The 21904-nt window shown below is 43.6% G+C and overlaps 1 protein-coding gene across 5 annotated transcripts in view; it reads left to right on the top strand.

Moving 5' to 3' along the window:
• Nucleotides 1-21904, top strand: part of DST (dystonin) — a 462719-nt gene that overhangs the window by 9141 nt on the left and 431674 nt on the right. For all 5 annotated transcript variants that reach the window (XM_043542402.1, XM_043542401.1, XM_037894239.2 and 2 more), the window contains exon 3: nt 11301-11489. In XM_043542402.1, the coding sequence (XP_043398337.1) occupies nt 11301-11489 (189 nt within the window). The remainder of the gene's footprint in view (nt 1-11300; nt 11490-21904) is intronic.

Here is a 21904-nt window from a genome sequence, read left to right as displayed (position 1 = left end):
CCCGCTTGATTATTCCCCATTTACAATTACATTTTCAGATTTATCAGTTAGCCAGCTTTTAATCCACTTAATGTGTGCCATGTTAAATTTTATATTGTTGGAGTTTTTCAGACAAAGTGTCTCCCCCGACTATTCACTTACAATTAGGTGACTCCTCATATTTCTGTTAAATCTCGGGTGAGTTTTCTAGCCATTTTAGTCATAGCAGGGTTATGAGAGGCCACCCATATTTGCAAACTGGGGCATGATGAAGCTCCTCCCTCACCAATAACCTTTCAAAAGGCAAGTACTGGACAGAAGTGTTCCAGACTAGCCTGTTGGATGTGGGTAGCTAGCGCAGTAGCTATGTATTATTACATAGCTATGTAGCGCAGTAGCTATGTCTTTCATTCTGTGTTACATCTGAAATGTTTCCTTGGTCCCTTCAGTGCTGTATTTTTAACACTTAAAATTCCAAGTTTAATTTATAAAAGGACAAGTTTGCTAGTGAATCCCTCACTCCTGTTTCATGATGCGTACCAGGAATCTCTCAACACTAGGAGAAAAAAGAAAAGGGCAGTAACAGAGGACTGAAAGGCCACATTATAAGGGCCTGTGCAGGGCCAGCCAGTAGGCAGCCTACGTGCAGAGGCCACATACCAAATTGTGGTCAGGAGATGTGTAGTGGAGTCAGGGTTGAGGTGGGTCAAGATACCAGAAAGTCAGGGTCAGGCACAGACTTACAGACAGGGCGCAAGTAGTGGAATCAGGAACAAGCTGGGTCAGGATGCCAAGAAATCAGGGTCAGGTGCTGAGTTGCAGACATGAGACAAGTAGTTAAGCTGGGAATGAGCCAGAGTCAGGAGCTGGAATTTAGGGCTCACAGCAAGTTCTGCAGCAGAGCAAGCAGGCCGCCTGCACTGTTGCAGAGACAGCTTCCTATGCTGTCTTCCTGGTTAATATACCAGCATGGGCCAATCAGTGGGCTGCTCAGTCCCCACTGGGCAGTACTTCCTGCAAGGTCTAGCTTCCCAGGGTCCCCCAGCAGAAACCCAGCCTCAGCATCCCATGGCAATGCAGAAACGTTAGCAGCCTGGAATCCTCATGAGAACAGGTTCTTACAGCACTTCCGTCTTCAGGTCCCCCTCTTGGGGTGATGCCTGCTTAGGCTTGTTGGGGTGAGTCCTATTGAACAACCTGACTAGATCAGGGAGATGAACATGGGAAGCCGGAGCCCTCCAGTCTATGAACTAATACAGGCAACCATGTCTCTGTTGGGAATCAAGGATGGCATGCTCCTCATAACCCTGGATTTTGACTAGTGAAGGCAGGGGTGTGGTTTGGTCGGGAAAGATGCTCTCAGTATAGAGCTACCAAAAGGAAACATAAAAAAGTGGGTGTATTTTGAGGTATTGGGGAAGCTGTAGTTTAAAGGTAACTGGGTTGATCTGTTGGCATATCTAGAAGGGTCCCAGGAACTGGTGGCCCAGTTTCCAGAAAGGTTGACTGGTCTGGAGATGCTTTGTGGCGAACCTTACCTTCTGGCCTATTCTGAACACCAGAGCTTCCTACATGTCTCTACATGGTCTACATGTCTCTTGTAAGCCTTCTTCACCTCTTCTAGGTGGTTCTTGAGCTCCTCCTGTATGAGATGGATGGCTCTGTTGGACCCAGTTGGTGGCGGCTGGGTTTGGGGAGGTTGCTTGTAGTGCCCAGTGAAAATGGGAGTGGAATCTGAGGAATGGGCTCTGACCTGTAGAGGCATGGTTGGCATCGTTATATGAAAATTTTGCATATAGCAGGAGTGTGGACCAGTTATCTTGGTGATAGTTCACGAAATGTCTCAAGTATTGTTCCAGTACTTGGTTCACCCTTTAGGTTGCCCATCTGTTTGGGGGTGGTATGTGGTGGAAGTTGATAGGCAGACATGCAGTAACCAGAATGCTTAGCACCAAAAGTGAAAGGTAAACTGTGGGGCTTGGTCTGAAATTGTGTATTCTGGAAGTCTGTGAAGATGAACCAGCTCCTGGAGTTTGGCAGTAGCCTCGACAGAGGGTAGGTAGTTGCAGGGGATGAAGTGGGTCTTTTTAGTCAGACTGTCCACAGCAATTGCTGGGAGTTCCACAGTGAAGTCTAAGAGGATGGCAGACCAAGGCCTAGTTGGAGTTTCTCGTATACGAAGGTGATGAGTGGTCTAGTCTGGAGCATCTTGCTGTGTGCACAGTACTCACAGGAGTCCATGTAAGTTTGGACTTCAGACTGCCAACAGAAAAAATGGGCAAACTGACCCGCCAATGGAGTGTCATGGCATAGCTGTAGCACCTCCAGTCAGGGGCACTATGGGGGGGACATCTATGTGCTTGTCAAAGTATGTTACCCCATCCCACATGGAGCAGAGCATCTTAGTCTCTAATGGCATAGACTAGATTCCTTGGATGAGTGGGTCTTCTTTCAGGGTGGACTGGATGGGGGAGCTCAGGTCTTGATGAATTGTGGCATTGACAAATTTACTAGGCTTGAGGGGGCAGGGGACTCAGAAATAGGTTCCTCGTTTCCACCACCCTCTCTGGAGCGAACGTGATGTGGGTTGTCAAAGATGGTCAAGAAGGCTTGCAAGAAGGTGTCCCAGTCAGGGAGCACTGGGCTGCTCTGTGCTAATGTTGGGGGAGCCCAGTTGAGCTCTTAGCTGGTGAGAAGGCTAACTACCAGTCCCACCCTTGTGTGGTCTGTGGGGTACATTCTGTGGTGGAGCTGGAAGGACAGCCTGCATTGACTCAGATACCCCTGGAATTTCCAAAGGTTCCTGTCAAGCCGTTTGGGCAGTGGGACCACGGGAGCCTGTTCAGGCGATGCTGGTTTGCTCAGGTACCTAGTGTAGCTGCTTCTCCCTGGGAGCAGGGTAGTTGCTCATGCAGGGTCTGTGCTTCTGTTGCAGACTGTGTAGCTTGGCTCTGTAGTTCGAGGTTCTGTCTGCAGATTGGTGACTTGGTCTTGCAGGTTCTAGGCCCACGGGGAACTGCTGGTCAGAGGGCAGCCCACCCCTTCCATCTTCTATGAAGGATAGGGTTGCCAGGTGTCTGGTTTTTGCCTGGAATGTCTGGTCAAAAAGGGACCCTGGCAGCTCCAGCACTGCTGACTGGGCTGTTAAAAGTCCAGTTGGCGGCAGGGGGATGAGGAGGGAACCTGCAGCAGCTCTCTCTGTGGAACTCGAGGGTGGTGCGAGCCCTGGCGGGCAGGGGGTGGATCCCAGTGAAGGGGCTGGGAAAAGCATTCGGCTGCAGGCTGGGGCTGGCAGGCAGTGGCTGGGGGTTCCTTGCAGAGTGGGCATGGTGGCCTTTAGGAAGTGCCTTCAGCCCCCTCCCTGCCTGGCCCACTGCTCCCCGGGCACTGCTGCACTAGGCTCATCTCAGGACCATGCAACTAGCAGATAAGGGGCTGTGGGCTTGTCAGACTCCTCGCAGAGATGAATGAGCTGCACGGAAGCATGGGACTAAAGTTGGACTGCTCTCCCTGGGAATGGGTCCGAGCAGAGTTGGACAGCAGCTGGGTGCGGAGGCTCCAGCCAGCGGCTGGCCTGGGGGGGATGAAGGAGAGGGGCTGCTGGTCATTGCAAATGATGCGGGGATGAGGAGGGAGCCTGCTGCAGCTCTCTCCCTGGAGCTGTTGTGATTTGGGCTACACAGCGAGCCAGGGGCAGCAGTGGGGTATGTATGTGTGTGTCACTTGTGTGGAATTCTCTCCCTGTCTTCCTCCCGCCCTCCCCCCCGCATTCCAGAGAACAGGAAAAAAACTTGCCCTCAGTGTGCTGGCCGAGCCATGTGTCCAGGATTCATGGCAGACAGAACAGCCTCTGAGGCCTGGGAAATGGCAGGGCAGCACTGGTGTGGCTGCTGTTTAAGGAGCTACCTGACATCAGCACCTCCCGGAGCCCCCGTGAACTGCACTAGCCAGAGCTGCCCGGAGCCCGAACCCCATCCCGCACCCAAACTCCCTCCTGGAGTCCTCACCCCCTCCCACACCCCAACCCCTTGCCCCAGTCCTGAGCCCCTCCCACACTCTGAACCCCTTGGCCCCAGTCTGGAGGTCCCTCCTACACCCCAAACCCCTCATCCCCAGCCCCACCCCAGAGCCCACTCCCCCAGCAGGAACCCTCACCACCTCCCACACCCCAACCCTCTGCCTCAGCCCGGAGCCCCCTCCCACACTCCAAAACCCTTGGCCCCAGCCCCACCCCAGAGCCCACACCCCCAGCCGGAGCCCTCACCCCTTCCCATGCCCCAACCCTCTGCCCCAAGCCAGTGAAAATGAGTGAGTGAGCGATGGAGGGAGGGGGAATGGAGTGAGTGGGGGTGGGGCTTGGAGAATGGGCAAGGCCTTGGGGAAGGGGGCAGGACTAGGGTGTTCGGTTTCCCTCAGTTAGAAAGTTGGCAACCCTAGTGAAGGAGTTGGAGGGGCAAAGGGGGTCTGAGCAAACTGTCAGGCCCAGAGTCAGGGCTGGGCCGTGGGTGACCTTGGCCAGTTACAATGTTGCAGTCAGGAGATAAGCTTCCTGCAGTTTGTAGCTTCCCAGTGTACCCCAGAAAAAAACAAGCCTGAGCTTCTGGTTGCACTGCAAAAGTATGAGTGGCCTGGAGCCCCATGGTCCCAGCTTCTCATCCAGCAAATTCTGACTGATTTGGCTCAGGAAATATTCTAAGCTACTTAAATTCATTCTAGCTCATCAGTGGCCATTGCATCAACCAGATCTGACTCTTTGCTTTGTAATTTTTTAAAAAGATTGTACTGAGGGTATCAGTCCCTCATGTAGGTTTTGAATGCACCAGGGAAAGGGGGAAGACACTTGGACAAACTGTAACAAAGTCAGTGAAGAAATAGGGGACAGGACACCCTCTCACCTCTGAGATTTTTTTAGGAATAACTTGAGAACAGGCAAGCTTCTAAAATGGCCATACATAGGTAGCTGCCTGATTATTATTAGGATAATTTTAAGTTACTTAGGAAGTATGCAAAAGGTGTGACTACCTGGTATTTTACCACCTGCTTACTCATCTCAATTTAAAGTAAAATTCCACTTCACTAGTTTTATATATCATGCTTGTAAGGAATTTGAAATAGAAATGATCGTATCCTTAGTGATTCACGTTTTCAGATCACATCTCTTACTGAAGAGTTTTGGGGTCACGAGGCCGAATCTCATCTCACCCACTTTTTGCTCACTAAACTCCCTTGATTTAAATGGACTTCTTATTTACATCTCTGCAAATGCAATCTCAATAAGGACCATCAGCTCTACTTAAATACACATGTACTGTTCTGTACCTGAAAAATTCATTCATATCCCATTTAAACTTCTTGGCTTGAAGTGTACATGCGTCACCTCAGGAACTGGAGTCCTGATTTTCTAATAACAAATATACTAAGTGCTTCAAAAGCATAATGCAGTTAAGCATCACTTCATATAAAGCACCTATAGGTGCCTGTACTTCAGTGTGGTTATTAAATAAGATATCCTAATCCAACAGTTAGATCCTCAAAGTATCCCATACCTATGTGTTTTGTTTTTATTCGCCCTGCAGACCCAGTATAAGTAAGCACATCTTCACTGCCAAAAAAGGTGTGTTCTTAAATAGCAGTGAAGACAGGGCAACTCACCTTTTAACTTGTGTTAGCCGCTTAAGTTAAAGCCAATCGGGGAGCCTGGGGATGAACTTTGGCTGCTAACCCGAGTTAAAAACTGAGTTGCTATATCTTCACTGCTCTTTTAATCCAAGTTAGCTAACACACATTACCTAACCTGAGTTAAGAGCATATATTTTTTGCAGTGCAGAGAGTGAGCTGGTTTCTCTTCCATAAATAGAATTATGTACTAAGTTGCAATGTGCAAGCCTCCAAGCAATAGTATGGCCACTGGTGTCACTAAAGGCCTGATTTGGTTTGCAGCACCTTCATTATGAGTGACCATGCATGAGAAAGAAAGAATTCAGTTTGAATCCCAGATCATAGGTTGAGTTTGCAGGGCTGAAAGTTAGATACAATATCTTTCTATTTGTAAACCAAGCACATTCAATGTGTAAATCACTGAGGAACAATAAAGTGGGAAACCCAGAATGATATTTTTACAGTCACTTTTCAGAGTTGAACAGCTCTTTAAAATACACAAATGCACAAAAACTGTATATATAATGATAACTTCCTATGCACTTGAATGAATAGCAGGAAGGCTCTTCAAACTTTCAGTTGGCTGCAGAATATGGTACATTGGAGTTATTTAATAAGACTCCTGCCTTGTTAAGTAGTTACTTCAAGAAAAGTATTTAATTCCATTTTTGCCCATATTCAAGGTTGTTCAGAACTCTGGCGTCTTGAGAATTTTTATTATGGTATGCACATTAGTGTTTCTGGGTCTTAAGAGTTTTTAGATTGCATACACATGAAAGTTTCTAGGCCTTAAATAGGCAATAACTGACAATTCAAAGACTGTTTTTGAGGCCATTAGTTGACAGTAATAATAGATAACAGTTCTCATTTGTGCATAACCACTGTCAAAAAGGGAAATCGCACTGTGCTGGGTATTCCATTTGACTTCCTTTGATTCAGATATTCATTAGTGCTATTGCAAAAGTGGCTTAAGTCTGATGGGCTCACTCTGATGTCTGGAAAAGTATTTGCAAACACAACTGAGGTCTGTTGCCATTCTTCTTAGTGCCCTCAATGGGCCTGATACTAACCAGCCGTTTTCCTGTAGACTACTGAAGCTCTGCCATAAGGCTTGGGCCCTGATCCAATGCTCATTGATGTCAGCGCAGAGACTTCCAGTTACTTCAATGGATGTTGGATAATGCTCTTAGCGACTCTCCTAGAGTTAATGTTTAGTGCCACTGCAAACACACACAAGCTTAAAGTCAAGCATGTGTTAAATCAGGTTATATTTGTCTCCCATCCAGAATACTCCCCATGGAAAACCCAGGTACTCCCTGGAAAAATCTAGGAAAACAGTATAATTTGTTTTCAAGCCCAGAAATAACCAATAGCCTAAAATGAAGGAAAAGGAAATGGCTGAGAGAGAGAAAGCCAAAGTAAATAAATAAGATGGCACATTGAAACTATGGAACAGACAAAGATGCAATTCACTAAAGCTACCAAATGAATTGGTGTTAGTGGTACATAGTCATCCTTACTTCTTATGAAAGTGTTATTTAGAATGTCAGAAGATAAGAAAAAACATATAGTAGAAATGAAGGAGAGGGGGGAAAGGTACAATGCAATATCCAAAACGTCCTCATATGTAAAATATTAACATGACAGCAAAAAGTAAGATAGTTATGAGTCTGTCCACCAAGGTTTAGTGTTGTTTATTATATTTATTAATGATCTAGAAAGGGGGATGATAAGAGAGGGACCAAAATCTGTAGATGTATGAAATATGTGTCACTGGCTACTGAGACACTTCTGAGCTACTACGTCTTTAAGAAAGAAAGACTGTGCAGGTCCTTGTGCCCGTTCAGCCACTATATTAGTGTTTAGAAGAAAACTGATCTTTTTTTTCTCTTGTTTTAAAATACCCTGATACTGCTGTGCTTAATGCAAAAAGGCTTCTTTGTTAAGAAACTAAGGAAGAAGCTGTTTGAAACACTACAACTGCTAGCTATTTCCCTCTATCTCAATAATGCAATAAACAGGCCTCCTGTGTGTCAGAAATACATTATTTAACCTGAAATATAAGGCTTGCCCTTCTGGAAGGGAAATCACAGTGGAAAAATGAGAATCGCACAGGAATTAGTATATTAAAGACAACATGATTCTAGATGTTAAATCAGAGCTCTTGGGAATGTAGCAAAATGTCCCACAGCCTTCAGTGAGTTCATGGCAGAGGATGTCCTTATGTGTATGTGTCTGAGACCAAATCACCAGGGAAAAACAGAGATGCTAAGGTTCATCCATGCAATGTAAGTCAGTTGCACTCTCATTGATTAGCACTTTGCAACTCCCTCTAGCATGTCTGTTTCGGTTCCACTGTGCATCTTTTCTTGTTCTTTGGGATGAGCTGTAGTTGCAGATTCCTAGACAAAACCTCTACTTGTTTTTGTTTTTTTTTTTACCCTGTACATAGGAGGCCTGTTTATTGCATTATTGAGATAGAGGGAAATAGCTAGCAGTTTTAATTTTCAAACAGCTTCTTCCTTAGTTTCTTGACAAACAAGCCTTTTTTTGCTATAAGCACAGCAATATCAGCTACATGAAAAAATATGCTGACACTAAAGCCGGTATATTGCATTTTTTCTTTCTTCATTTTTTTATAACTAACGAGCCAAATCTTGCAGTTCTTATCCCTTACTCTAGCAAAGTTTCCACTGCAGGACTGAGTAGGCACTGAAGGTTTTGGCTCAAGGACATCTCCTGTCTTTCACTCTCTTTTTTGATAAGGAATTCATTTCCCCCCTGCTTCGTACTTCCCACCTGAAATCATAGTCCTTTGCATTTATCACATCATAATCCTCTCGAGAGCAAGCAGTTGTGATACTGCAAACAGAAGATTATGACTTTAAGTGGAGAATAAGCTCAGAAGCAGATGAGGTCTTAAAGTGACAAAGATCCTGTTTTCTTGCTAATATCCCTACCAATAAACAAGGGAAGATACATATGAGCAGCATTGCCCATAAACAAAATATATTATAGCGTTTTCCAAGAGGCATCAGTGGGTCTTTAATATTTAAACAAAATATTTAGTTATTAAACCTAGAAGCTCTTTTGACATGAAGTCATTCAGTGAGAGAGAGCCACACACTTAAATCCCTCTTTGGCACGCATCTCTAAGCACTTTTTGAGCTGCTTAGCTTTTACCAAATATTTGTGTTACATAAATATGCAATCCTGGAGAATTGTATCCGGCTCTGAGGGGACTGGGGGAATGGCTAATGTGCCCTGCATATGACCAGGATTCAACCAGTAGCCAGTCCTGAATCTGTAGCTAAAATTTAGCATATATTTGGAGTTCAAACTCATTCAGAACTCAGAATGGGTTCACTAGTCATATCATCTTTAAAGATTACTTTCCTGATAGTGGATTAAAATTGCTGATGCATATTCCTGTTTTTACAGAAAGAGAAGGTCCTCACCTGGAAACTAAAGATTTGAACAACTGTATAAATAGTTCTGTTTGTACTATATTATTTTTCCTTAATTCATTTAATTTTCACTTTGATTAATTTGACTAGATATCGTAAATTGTTTATATTTGTTATTTATTTCATAGTGCAGGTGAACAGAAACTGGGGCAAAAAGATTTTTCCCTTGCAATAGTATGACATAGCCTTATGGATTTATATCTTTTAATATTTGTGGATCACACAAAATCCACAAGCTGCATTACCTTACATTAGGCTGTTTTTTGCTAGCCACTATGGATATGATCCCTCTCGTGTTGAAGGAGTTGGGGATCAGATTCTGCTGTAACTTACACCCTGTACAATTGGAATTGGATAGGGTATAATTAAGAGCAGAATTTGGCCAAAGAGTTTTGCCTTTGACTTCAGAGGGAGCAAAATCAAGATCAGTGATTTTTATAAACACCCTGCCTACTCCACAGAAATGAATGTTCTTTAAAGGAAGGTTCCACAGTTTAGTTATAAAAAATCTCTCTTTCTCTCACATGCAAAAACTATATTAAAAGAATGTCAGGGTGGCTATGTCAAGTATCTAAAAATCAGGAAATGTCAGAATTAAGGTTAGCCATGGGACCTCATTTCAGCTCCTTTCGCACATGTATTATGATAGTCTTGTTCCACATCAGATACGAAGTCTGAGGTTGAACCAAGAATAGAGCCCAACTCTCAAGTGTCCCAGTGGAGTGACTGAAACACAAGTGTAATTCCTTTCTCTTCTTTACAACTCTCTGCTTCATTCACTGACCATCCTGTGCATTGAATGAGGCGTGGGTAAGGGAAAACAAATAATATGTGATCATGTAATGAAAGACTGTATCAGAATGCATAGGAACAAAGGGAGCAAATTAAGGTTGCATAGGGATCCGTAATTCTGGTCTTCCCTAACTTTGCTTGAATTTGCCACCTAAATAACATTTTTAACATCATTTTTGTATGTAATAAACTTGGTTTTTAAAAAATAAAATTGAAAAACCAGAAATTACACCCTATGGAACTTTATTCCCCACTCAGCCCTGCATGGGACAAAAGCAGGGTTGGAATCCAGGACCACAGTACAGACTTGCTGGTAGCAATGTTGTTTTCTACATGGGCCAGCCATTACAGGGTGATGAAGCACACACACTGGCATTAGCTCACACAGCTATTTTCTAGACATGTTAAGAATGTTGGGAATTAGGAATTCTTGGTTTTATTTTTGGCTGTGAAATGGAACATGGTCTTTTGGTTACAGATAACACAGCCAAGGATGCATATGACACATGCATTGTGAAAAGCAGTGTGACTAGGTGGATGAGATGATAAATTAGGGACCTGGGTTCTATTCCCAGGCTCAGTAAGAGCTGGGAACATACTCAGTGCTGTTGGTGTGTGTTGGGTTGGAGCACGGTCGGTGTGATTGGCTTGTAGGAGCTTCATGATACTGGGAGCATGCTTAATGCAGTTGGCATGTAGGGTTTGGGGTGTCAGCCTGGGGGGTGTAGTTGGCCTGTGGGAATGAAGCTTCATAGGGCTGGAAGCATGTTCAGAGATTTGCACAGCAAGCCTCTAATAAGCTTTACTGAGCATGTCAAACAACAACTTTCAGAGGCCCATAACTTGAACAAATCTGGGTGGATTTGTGTTGTGACAGCATATACCCCTTGACCTGAGGAATATTCTGCTGCCAAATTTCAAGTTCTTCCGCCAAACCCTGGAAGTGGTAGAGCTCTTAAAAGAAATGGTTGGCAACAAATTAACATTGGCAAATACTGAACTATTTTTGCTGGAATTCTCCAAAACAATTCAGCCTGAGGCAGAGAGCAGGTATAGAAAATTTTAATCTGAATAGAGTTTGGCAAAGATACAAGCAACTGAAAACATAGGCTTATAATGAAAAATGTTAAGCAACCTTAATTAAAGATGTAACGACCAGCTCTGCCTATAATAGTTATAATCTATATCTATATATAGAGAGAGAAAGTGATGCCTAAACTACTTAACAATGTTCCTTTACTGCTGCATGCTAATTTTATTATTACAATATTTGTAAACCTTCATCGTCAGTGTGTTTTCTCTCTAATCCTAATAATTAATAAAATCCTCTACGATATTTCTTTTTGTTACGTTCCTGCATTCTGAGAATTGTCAAACATTGCTATTGCCTTTTCTATGTCATAGGGTTTTAGACCAAGTCCTCGTCATGCTAGAAGACGTGTAGCACCTCGCCTTGAAGAAACACAGCCTCTAGCAGAAGTACATCACTTGAGTGAACAAGAAACTTCCATAAGGAAAAGAAAAATCAAGAAAAACAGCAGAGTTCAGCCAGAATTTTACCATTCTGTTCAAGTCACACCAACTCGAAAACCTGTGAGTATTCTACTTTTGTAGTATAATGACACACAAAATGTCAGATTGAAGCATGGAATATATTTTTATTTTGTGAGATGTGTATGGGCATTACTCTGTTTATCACTTCAGAAAACCCCCAAATCTCATGACCAACAACTGCATATATAAATTTGTTAGTGTTTTTAATGTCAATGCTTAACTGATTGTTTTAACCCAGCTGTGAAGGTTTTTATTTAGAATTTTGACTCTTAGTCAAAAATTAAGTACTGAAATCATCCTAACATAATTTTTGCATGTATTTTTTGACACATGACATATATTCTGATGAAATGCCTCACAGGATTAGACCTGTCAAAGATTCTAGGTAACTGTGCTGAAATTTTGTTTGGTCTCAACACCAGCTACATTTGTACAAAGACAATTTAGAGGTCTCTTCAGCTCTATGCTACGGTTGCCACTTTTCTGTTATGCAAAATTTGGATCGAGCCCCACCTTTCTTCACTCCAAGGTCTGGCCTACACACTTTTTTGTACCAGTGTAACTATTTTGGTTAGGGATGATTTTTTACTGGAATACTTATGCAGGCACAACTCCTAGTGTGGACATGATAGACCAGTATAAAGGTTCTTTATACAGATACAGCTTATTTCCCTTCCTGTATGGGAATGAGCTGTACTGGTGTAAGCACCTTTATATGAATATGACCTGCATCCACAATATGGGGAATTGTACTTTTTTAACTAGACTGGTATTGTTAAAGCAGTACAACTTTGGTGTGTAGACAAGCCCTAATAAAGCCCCTGTCCTTGTTCCTCTTACTAAACTGCATCCCCTAGAACAAGCTATATACTTCTAACACAGAGCCGAGATGGGCAGGAATGGTATCCCTAGCCTCTGTTTGCCAGAAGCTGGGAATGAGCAACAGGGGATGGATCACTTGATGATTACCTGTTCTGTTCATTCCCTCTGGGGCACCTGGCACTGGCCACTGTCGGAAAACAGGATACTGGGCTAGATGGACCTTTGGTCTGACCCAGTAGGGCCATTCTTATATTCTTATGTTCTTAATCGTTATTAAGCATGATAATCAGTGTGAGATCTTCTAGCAGATCTCTTAGTCCCTTCTATCCTCTCCCTTTTACCTTCCCCCAGTTAACTCTCTTATCCCCACTTGTTTCTCTTATCCCCTTACTATTCTCTCTTTTCATACCATTTTAGTACCCCTCTTTTCCACTGTCCTGTATTCCTTTTCCTCTACTTTCTATTTACCCGAGTCCTTTTTGCTCCGAACACCATCTTGTTCTCACTCTCCTATGCCATACTCCCTTTGTCATTTGGTCTCCCTTGATTTACAGTCCTTTCCCCTTTGCCAGCTCTACCATTCTCTTCTCTTCCCCTGCTCTGTCCTCTTTTAGTCCTTTCCCCCCTTGTTCTCAGCCCTTCCTTCCTTCCCTCCCTCTCTTTCCCCTTTCATCTGCCCCCGCTCCACTTTTCTCCCTTTTCCAGATTCCCCTTTCTGCTGCATCATTCTTTACCTCCTCCTAACCCGCATGGTATGCTTGTGCTGAAGGAGCACTTAACTATGGTGCTACTACATTTCTGGGACTATTGATTGACTACCTCTGATTGCCTGCATGGAGAGCAGAGCACCAGAAGTGCTGGATGAGTGAGTGCCCAAATAAATTTGTTAGTCTGTAAGGTGCCACAAGTACTCCTCATTGTTTTTGGACTAGCAGTGTGAACTTGCATGAGCAGCAAGCTCATATTGCAAGAAAGAGTTTTCTATGCAAAACCAGCAACACACCATGGAGACCTGGGAACCAGACAAAGGGATACAACAAGACAAAAAACCAGACGGAGGGTAATCTTACCATGTGTCTTTGCCATCCATCTTATTTTAGTGGGTCTGTGCAATATTCTGTAAAACCAGCCATTATGACATTAATACTGTAAATCCCAACTTTAGAGAATATTTCCCTAGGTGCTGTTATGGTTATAGGATTAATTTGATATTATTTTTGTACCCTATAGCCAGTGCTGTGTCTTTGAACTGTGTCCGGTTCCATGTTTTCAGTAAGAACACATGATATAAACATAAATTAGCCCTTTAACTTTATTAAACTGCATGCTACAAGGAAAATTTAACTGACAAAATCAGCTTTTTCTCTTTCATCTTAAATTATGATGAAATTGTTAATAAGTTCCTAATGACATTATGAATAGGGTTGTTGCCATGACATTGCATTGCAGTTTTGTGGTGTTTTATGGAATCCCAAAAATTACTTACGGAGATGGAAAGGCTTGTTATGCCATCCTGTCATGCATTTCCCTGTCAGTTCAGGCTTGTTCCCTACAGTACATTTTCTAATACTTTGTTGAGTCTAGTTTTTATGTCTCAAATACTGATGCTTCTACCACTTCTCTTTGGATACTATTCCACATTCTAATATACAGTAATACTGCCAGGAGTTTTCTTGATCTTCAGCCTCCAGTTTTCTTTCTGTATTTTTATGTTGTCGCTCCTAGTTATACCTACTTGTACTGCCCTTAAATAATTTTTCTGCCTTCTTCGTGTTTACACACTATAAATATTTGTAGACTCTTGTCATGTCCCCGCTCTTCCCGCTAGTCATCACTTGGACATCTTATACATATTTACTGTTTTAATCTCTCCTCAAAAATGGTTTCCTCCAGCCCTCTGATCATTTTTATTGCTTTTCTCTTAACTTCCTCTACTTTGTCAATATGTTTCTGTCAATGAGGTGCTTTGCTATGTGCACAGCATTTCAAGTGTGGTCACGCCAGAACCAAATAGAAAGAAACCACCCTAGAACTTTATAGAAAGAGATTACCAGGGCAGAAAAGGTCGGGGAGCTGCATTGTATGTAAGAGAGCAGTCTGACTGCTCAGAGCTCCGGTATGAAACTGCAGAAAAACCTGAGTGTCTCTGGATTAAGTTTAGAAGCGTGAGCAACAAGAGTGATGTCATGGTGGGAGTCTTCTATAAACCACTGGACCAGGGGGATGAGGTGGACGAGCCTTTCTTCCGGTATCTGACGGAAGTTACTAGATCGCAGGCCCTGGTTCTTATGGGAGACTTCAATCACCCTGATATCTGCTGGGAGAGCAATACAGCGGTGCACAGACAATCCAGGAAGTTTTTGGAAAGTGTAGGGGACAATTTCCTGGTGCAAGTGCTGGAGGAACCAATTAGGGGCAGAGCTCTTCTTGACCTGCTGCTCACAAACCGGGAAGAATTAGTAGGGGAAACAAAAGTGGATGGGAACCTGGGAGGCCATGACCATGAAATGGTAGAATTCAGGATCCTGACACAGTGAAGAAAGGAGAGCAGCAGAATACAACCCTGGACTTCAGAAAAGCAGACTTTGGCTCCCTCAGGGAACTGATGGGCAGGATCCCCTGGGAGAATAACATGAGGGGGAAAGGAATCCAGGAGAGCTGGCTGTATTTTAAAGAATCCTTATTGAGGTTACCAGAACAAACCATCCTGATGTGTAGAAAGAATAGTAAATATGGCAGGCAACCAGCTTGGCTTCACAGTGAAATCCTTGCTGATCTTAAACACAAAAAAGAAGCTTACAAGAAGTGGAAGATTGGACAAATGACCAGGGAAGAGTATAAAAATATTGCTCGGGCATACAGGAGTGGAATCAGGAAGGCCAAATCACACCTGGAGTTGCAGCTAGCAAGAGATGTTAAGAGTAACAAGAAGGGTTTCGTCAGGTATGTTTGCAACAAGAAGAAAGTCAAGGAAAACGTGGGCCCCTTCCTGAATGAGGGAGGCAACCTAGTGACAGAGGATGTGGAAAAAGCTAATGTACTCAATGCTTTTTTGCCTCTGTCTTCACGAACAAGGTCAGCTCCCAGACTACTGCATTGGGCAGCACAGCATGGGGAGGAGGTGACCAGCCCTCTGTGAAGAAAGAAGTGGTTTGGGACTATTTAGAAAAGCTGGACGTGCACAAGTCCATGGGGCCGGATGCGTTGCATCCGAGAGTGCTAAAGGAGTTGGCGGATGTGATTGCAGAGCCGTTGGCCATTATCTTTGAAAACTCATGGTGATCGGGGGAGGTCCCAGACGACTGGAAAAAGGCTAATGTAGTGCCCATCTTTAAAAAAGGGAAGAAGGAGGATCCTGGGAACTACAGGCCAGTCAGCCTCACCTCAGTCCCTGGAAAAATCATGGAGCAGGTCCTCAAGGAATCAATTCTGAAGCATTTAGAGGAGAGGAAAGTGATCAGGAACAGTTAGCATGGATTCACTAAGGGAAAGTCATGCCTGACTAATCTAATTGCCTTCTGTGATGAGATAACCGGCTCTGTGGATGAGGGGAAAGCAGTGGACGTGTTGTTCCTTGACTTTAGCAAAGCTTTTGACACTGTCTCCCACAGCATTCTTGCCAGCAAGTTAAAGAAGTATGGGCTGGATGAATGGACAATAAGGTGGATAGAAAGCTGGCTAGATTGTCGGGCTCAAAGGGTAGTGATCAATGGCTCCATGTCTAGTTGGCAGCCGATATCAAGTGGAGTGCCCCAAGGGTCGGTCCTGGGGCCAGTTTTGTTCAGTATCTTCATTAATGATCTGGAGGATGGCATGGATTGCACCCTCAGCAAGTTTGCAGATGACACTAAACTGGGAGGAGAGGTAGATACACTGGAGGGTAGGGATAGGATACAGAGGGCCCTAGACAAATTAGAGGATTGGGCCAAAAGAAATCTGATGAGGTTCAACAAGGACAAATGCAGAGTCCTGCATTTAGGATGGAAGAATCCCATGCACCGCTACAGACTAGGGACCGAATGGCTAGGCAGCTGTTCTGCAGAAAAGGACCTAGGGGTTACAGTGGACGAGAAGCTGGATATGAGTCAGTAGTGTGTCCTTGTTGCCAAGAAGGCCAATGGCATTTTGGGATGTATAAGTAGGGGCATGGCCAGGAGATCAAGGTACGTGATCGTTCCCCTCTATTCGACATTGGTGAGGCCTCATCTGGAGTAGTGTGTCCAGTTTTGGGCCCCACACTACAAAAAGGATGTGAAAAAATTGGAAAATGTCCAGCGAAGGGCAACAAAAATGATTAGGGGACTGGAACACATGACTTATGAGGAGAGGCTGAGGGAACTGGGATTGTTTAGTATGCAGAAGAGAAGAATGAGAGGGGATTTGATAGCTGCTTTCAATGACCTGAAAGGGGGTTCCAAAGAGGATGGATCTAGACTGTTCTCAGTGGTCGCAGATGACAGAACGAGGAGTAATGGTTGCAGTGGAGGAGGTTTAGGTTGGCTATTAGGAAAAACTTTTTCACTAGGAGGGTGGTGAAACAATGGAATGCATTACCTAGGGAGGTGGTGGAATCTCCTTCCTGAGAGGTTTTTAAGGTCAGGCTTGACAAAGCCCTGGCTGGGACGATTTAATTGGGGATCGGTCCTGCTTTGAGCAGGGGGTTGGACTAGATGACCTCCTGAGGTCCCTTCCAACCCTGATATTCTATGATTTATTAATTCCTCCTTGTTCCATGATATTTCTGCATATTCAGCCCTAAATTGGATTGGCCTGTTTTGCTGTCATATTTCAGTACATGCTCAGGTGCATTACTGTCCACTATCCCCGATAGGAGTCTTGCACTATTATTGCATTCCAGGTTTCTTGTTTTTGTTGAAAACCAGTATTGTGCATTATTTTCACCCAGATGTATTAGCTTTCATTTTTCCTAGTCAAATCTTGCTTTTGCTGTTTCCTGCCCTCGATCTAATCTCTTTAGGTTCACTTGGATTACTTCTCTCTTCTTGTTAGTAGTCTTAGCACCCTCCAGTTTAGGCTTTGATCCTAAGCACTTATGAATATGCTTAATTTTGCGACTGTGAGAAGTCCCGTTGAAGGCAGTAGGACTGCTTCTATGTGTAAAATTAAGAATGTACAAGTATTTGCAGGATTAGAGCCTCTGCAAGGTCCACGCATATATTGTTTATTCCTTCTTCAAGATAAATAATGAAGATAAATAAATGTAAATCAAACACTGATGCCTGCAGTACTCAGATTCACAAATGGACTTAGGTGCCTAACTGCCATGTTAGGCATTTAAATCCCAGATTTAGGTGACGCTGGTATTCACAAAACCCCTGCTCAGCTTCCGCTGAATGCTGTAGGCACCTAATCTCACTCAGTGCCTTAAGTTTTCAGGATAAAAGTTCTCTAGGTGCCTATGGTTCTGCCTCTGAGCATGCTCACCGCTCCCTCACTATACGTGTCCAGACACCTATCTCCCATCCAACCCTGGGGGAAAAGAGGCATTCGTTCACCTAACTCACCTTCAGGGCTTGATCTACTAGGTGTTCTCAGAACACGCCTACCTTCACACAAATCAGTTGGAGTGAGGGGGAAAGAATGACTCTATAGTTTGGTGGTAAGCGTACTCGCCCAGGATGTGGGAGACCCAGGATCCAGTCCCCTAGTTCCAGTGACCCTCTAGTTATTTATCAAAAGTGAAATGCCTTCAACAGGAAAGATTGAGGGAGCCCCACATCAGAATATCCCACAACTCAGTAGTTAGGACACTCACCTGAGAGGTGGGAGACCCCTATTCAAATGCCTTCTCATTAGACAGAGGAGGAATTGAACATGAGTCTCCTGCATCTTGGGTAAGTACCCTAAACACTGGGCTAACAGTTATAAGGAATGTCCTCTTCCCCTGGCCTCTTGCAACAAGTGCCTGAATCCAGGAGAGGTTTCATAGCTGAAACTCCCAGGCAGAGATAGGCACCTCCCTCTTTCCTGGATATAGGCACCGAACTCCCTGAGTTGGGCAGGGCTTAGGGAACACCCCTCTCCTCTACATCCCCCATGGGCTAGGTTAGGTGGTTCCTTGCACAGCATGCTGGCTTTTGTGAATCCCACACTTGGGTTCCTGTCTCCGCTTGTAGTATAGGGAGTCTGAGCATCTAATTCAGGCTTTGTGAAGCTCAGTGGTTTTCTAGGCACATAAAAGTTAGGTGTTGTGATACTCAGTGTCACAATTCCTAAGTCCCTTTGTGAATCTAGCTCCAGATACATTACAACATTGTGTTGGAGGTTGGTTAACGTGCTTCTGTTATGGTGTAAGACAAACAATAACTTTTGTGTCCAGTGTGACCCTTAATGGCATCAGTATTACCTTGTGGAGACATTCCCTAAAGGTGGCAGTATTATCTTATGTAGGCTTTAGGCCATGGAAAGCAAACATACATTTTGTTGAAGTGAGCCTTTAGTGAGGTTTTGGACAGAATGTAGAAATCTTGAAGAGAAGTGGGACCTTATTCTCAGGTAGTGTAAACTGGTATAGCTCCTTGGAAGTCAACTGAGCTATGATAATTTACATCTCCTGAGAATATGGTCTGTGATAGACAAGTTTTAAAAATGTAGGTACCTAAGTAAGGGGCCTGATTTTCTGAGGGAATTAAGATCATGCAAGAAGATGAAAAAGCCTGGCTGCTACTGTGGATTTACTTCTCCTAGGGAGGTCTTTTTCCTGGCTACTTTGTTAGTGTTTTAAAATCTTTGTTTTTCAATTACAAGGGGTTTTGTGAATCTTACCTACACTTGTAATGTTGGTATAACCCCATCCTATGATTTAAAACGCTTTAAAAAGTTGAGATTTGCTTCTTTGTTGGTATGGATCCAAGATAGTATAGGTAATGAAGAGATTTCATGGCTACTGTGCTATGGGGCCAGCTGGATGTGCAGGTCTCTCAAATCATAGTTTCGTCTACATCACCAAACACTTCCCCAGAGATGGATCTCTTGGCTTCTACAGGCAATGGGAAGTGCTTACAAGATGGCTGACTCACATAAACCTAATCAAGCAGTCACCAGGCTCATTTGAAATCTAAAAGCATTGAAACAACACAAAAATGCATGCTAACATTTATCATAACAGGATAATTACAAGACCAAATACTATACAAAGGATGCTACACAAATAACAGTGCAGGCAGCGATCCTCCAAACTCTTAAGCATGTGCAGAAATTTACGGATGTGAAGAGCCCTACTGGGCATCAGTGAGGCTGCTCGGAATAGCAGAGTTATATACGTGTTTAAGGATCATAGCCTAAAGCAAAGCTCACACCCAAAGGAGTATAGTGATTATGGTAGGGATCCTGACAGCAAGGCTTACCTGGTTGTGGTGTCTGTAGAACCATGAGCTATGCATGCACATCTTTATTCAGATACCCTATGGTTTTGTTTTTATGTGTGAATTCAAGAAAAAAATTTGTAGATATTACATGAGGAAAAAAGTGTATGGAGTTTTTTAAACACATTGTTTGATGTCAAGAAATTTATGGAAGTGCTCAGTGTGTTAGTATACAGCTGACTTGTCTTTAATTTATTCATACATTGCAATCTTATTAAGTTATTGTAAAAGTTGGCACCTATCTGAATCTTTAGGTTCCTGAATACCTTTTGAAAATCTGGCCCCAAGTGCTTAATCCAAAGACTGCCCTTGACTTTAGTGGGCCAATTGGATCAGCCGCTAAGACCTCCATGTACTTACTGAGAGACTCGTTATGTCAGTTTTCTTAGGTTGTATTGTTTTTCACAACTAATGACTCCACACTCAAAGTCTCCTCTCCTGACACTCTGTTTGCTCCAAGACTTTTGTTTTCCTGCTGCTCCGCCAATGTCTGCAACCTCTTTCCTTGTTGCTTGTCCCTGACTTCCTCTCCAGCTGCTCTTTCCTCTCTGCCCTGGAGTTCATTTATTGCTACTCTAACTATTTCTCTGCCATTCTTCCTGCTTTATACATTGCCCCACATTATCTCATCTCCTATTCCTGGGCAGTTTTAATTTTTTGAAGATACCTTTTTTTTTTTAAAACGTGCACATGACTGTGGACTTTACTAGGCCAGGACTGTGGCAGTTTCTAGATATTGCTCTGTGATTATTTTTTTTAAATAAAAAAGAAGAAGAACAAAAAGTCACATTTTGATTTCACTATCATTTATGGCTCCTTCCAGTATAAGCATTCCATGGGTGGGATATCAAAGCCACAAAATATAATGAAATAATAATAAATATGTTATACAGCTCGGAGGTCGGCTTCTGATCTCAATTCTATGAGTAATGCATCTGGAGTAACTATTGACTCCAGAGCACTGGGGCCTACTCTACTAATGCAAGGTACAAATAACTCCTTTTGAGATCAGTGGAGTTATCTATATCTTGTGGTGGGACAATCAGACTTTAGTGGATTTACTCCTCATTTACAGTGGTGGAAGTGAAATCAGAATCTGATCCATATTGTCTTTCATGCATAATAGCCTTAGTTGATCCCACACCTGTGAATAACAGAGAGGAAGTACAAAAGAATATGTTTTGTCCTCAGGAATTAAACTGGTTCCTTAGTTTCCATTGCTGTCTTTATCAGTTTTCCTTCTGATTATGGTCATGTATTTACTGAAAATGTGCTAAAATTTTCATCTAGAATTAACTGTGTGTGACCTAAGATGCTGAAATTGGGCCAGGCTGTCTGGCCCAAAGTTCCATCACCTTGAAGCTAATACTGTTTAGGGAATTAAGGCTGCAGTATGCTCTGCAGGACATGACCTTGCGCTTCCATCATTACTTTGTTCTGCCATAGGTACTTCAGTCTTCAAAAGAGAGAGCTGGGTGCATTTTGACCTCAGTTACATTTCTGTAAGTTGTAGAGCAGTGTTTCATCTGAGTTGCACAGCTTTGATATCACATCCCAATGTAGGGTGATCAGATGTCCTGATTTTATAGGGACCGTCCCGATATTTGGGGCTTTTTCTTATATAGGCACCTATTACCCCGCATTCCCTGTCCCGATTTTTCACACTTGCTATCTGGTTACCCTATCCCAATGTAATGGTTTGCCATTTTAAAACTGCTGATTACGTTATAGTTCAGGTTGCAACTTTGGCTGTGTACACTGTCCTGCAGATCAGTCTAGCGGGGTGCGAATATCAGCACTCACCAAAGAGCTGTACTGTAATTCCCCCAGGTGGATGCTATGGATGTGAACTAATGGTTTCTAATTTGCATTAATGTAGACTCTGAACTAGGAACCTTTTAGTTCACATCCACAGCATCCACACGGGGGTGTTACAGCACAGCACTTTGGTGCATCCTACTATTCACACCCCCATAGTCTGAACCGTGGGGGCAGTATAGACATAGCCTTAGGGCATGGCTACACTTGCAGATGTAGAGCGCTATGAGTTAAACCAGCCCTCGCAGAGCACAGTAGGGAAAGCGCTGTAGTGTGTTCACACTGTCAGCTGCAAGTGCACTGGCGTGGCCACATTTGCGACACTTGCAGCGGCATTGGGAGCGGTGCATTATGGGCAGCTATCCCACAGAGCACCTCTTCCCACAAGCCACAGCACCAGAATGGGAAGGGGGTTGGGGGTGCGGGGCA

Source organism: Chelonia mydas, chromosome 3, assembly GCF_015237465.2.
Source record: "Chelonia mydas isolate rCheMyd1 chromosome 3, rCheMyd1.pri.v2, whole genome shotgun sequence".
Classification (NCBI taxonomy): domain Eukaryota; kingdom Metazoa; phylum Chordata; order Testudines; family Cheloniidae; genus Chelonia; species Chelonia mydas.
The sequence above is the reverse complement of the archived record's forward strand: the minus strand, read 5'-3'. Positions and strand labels throughout refer to the sequence as shown.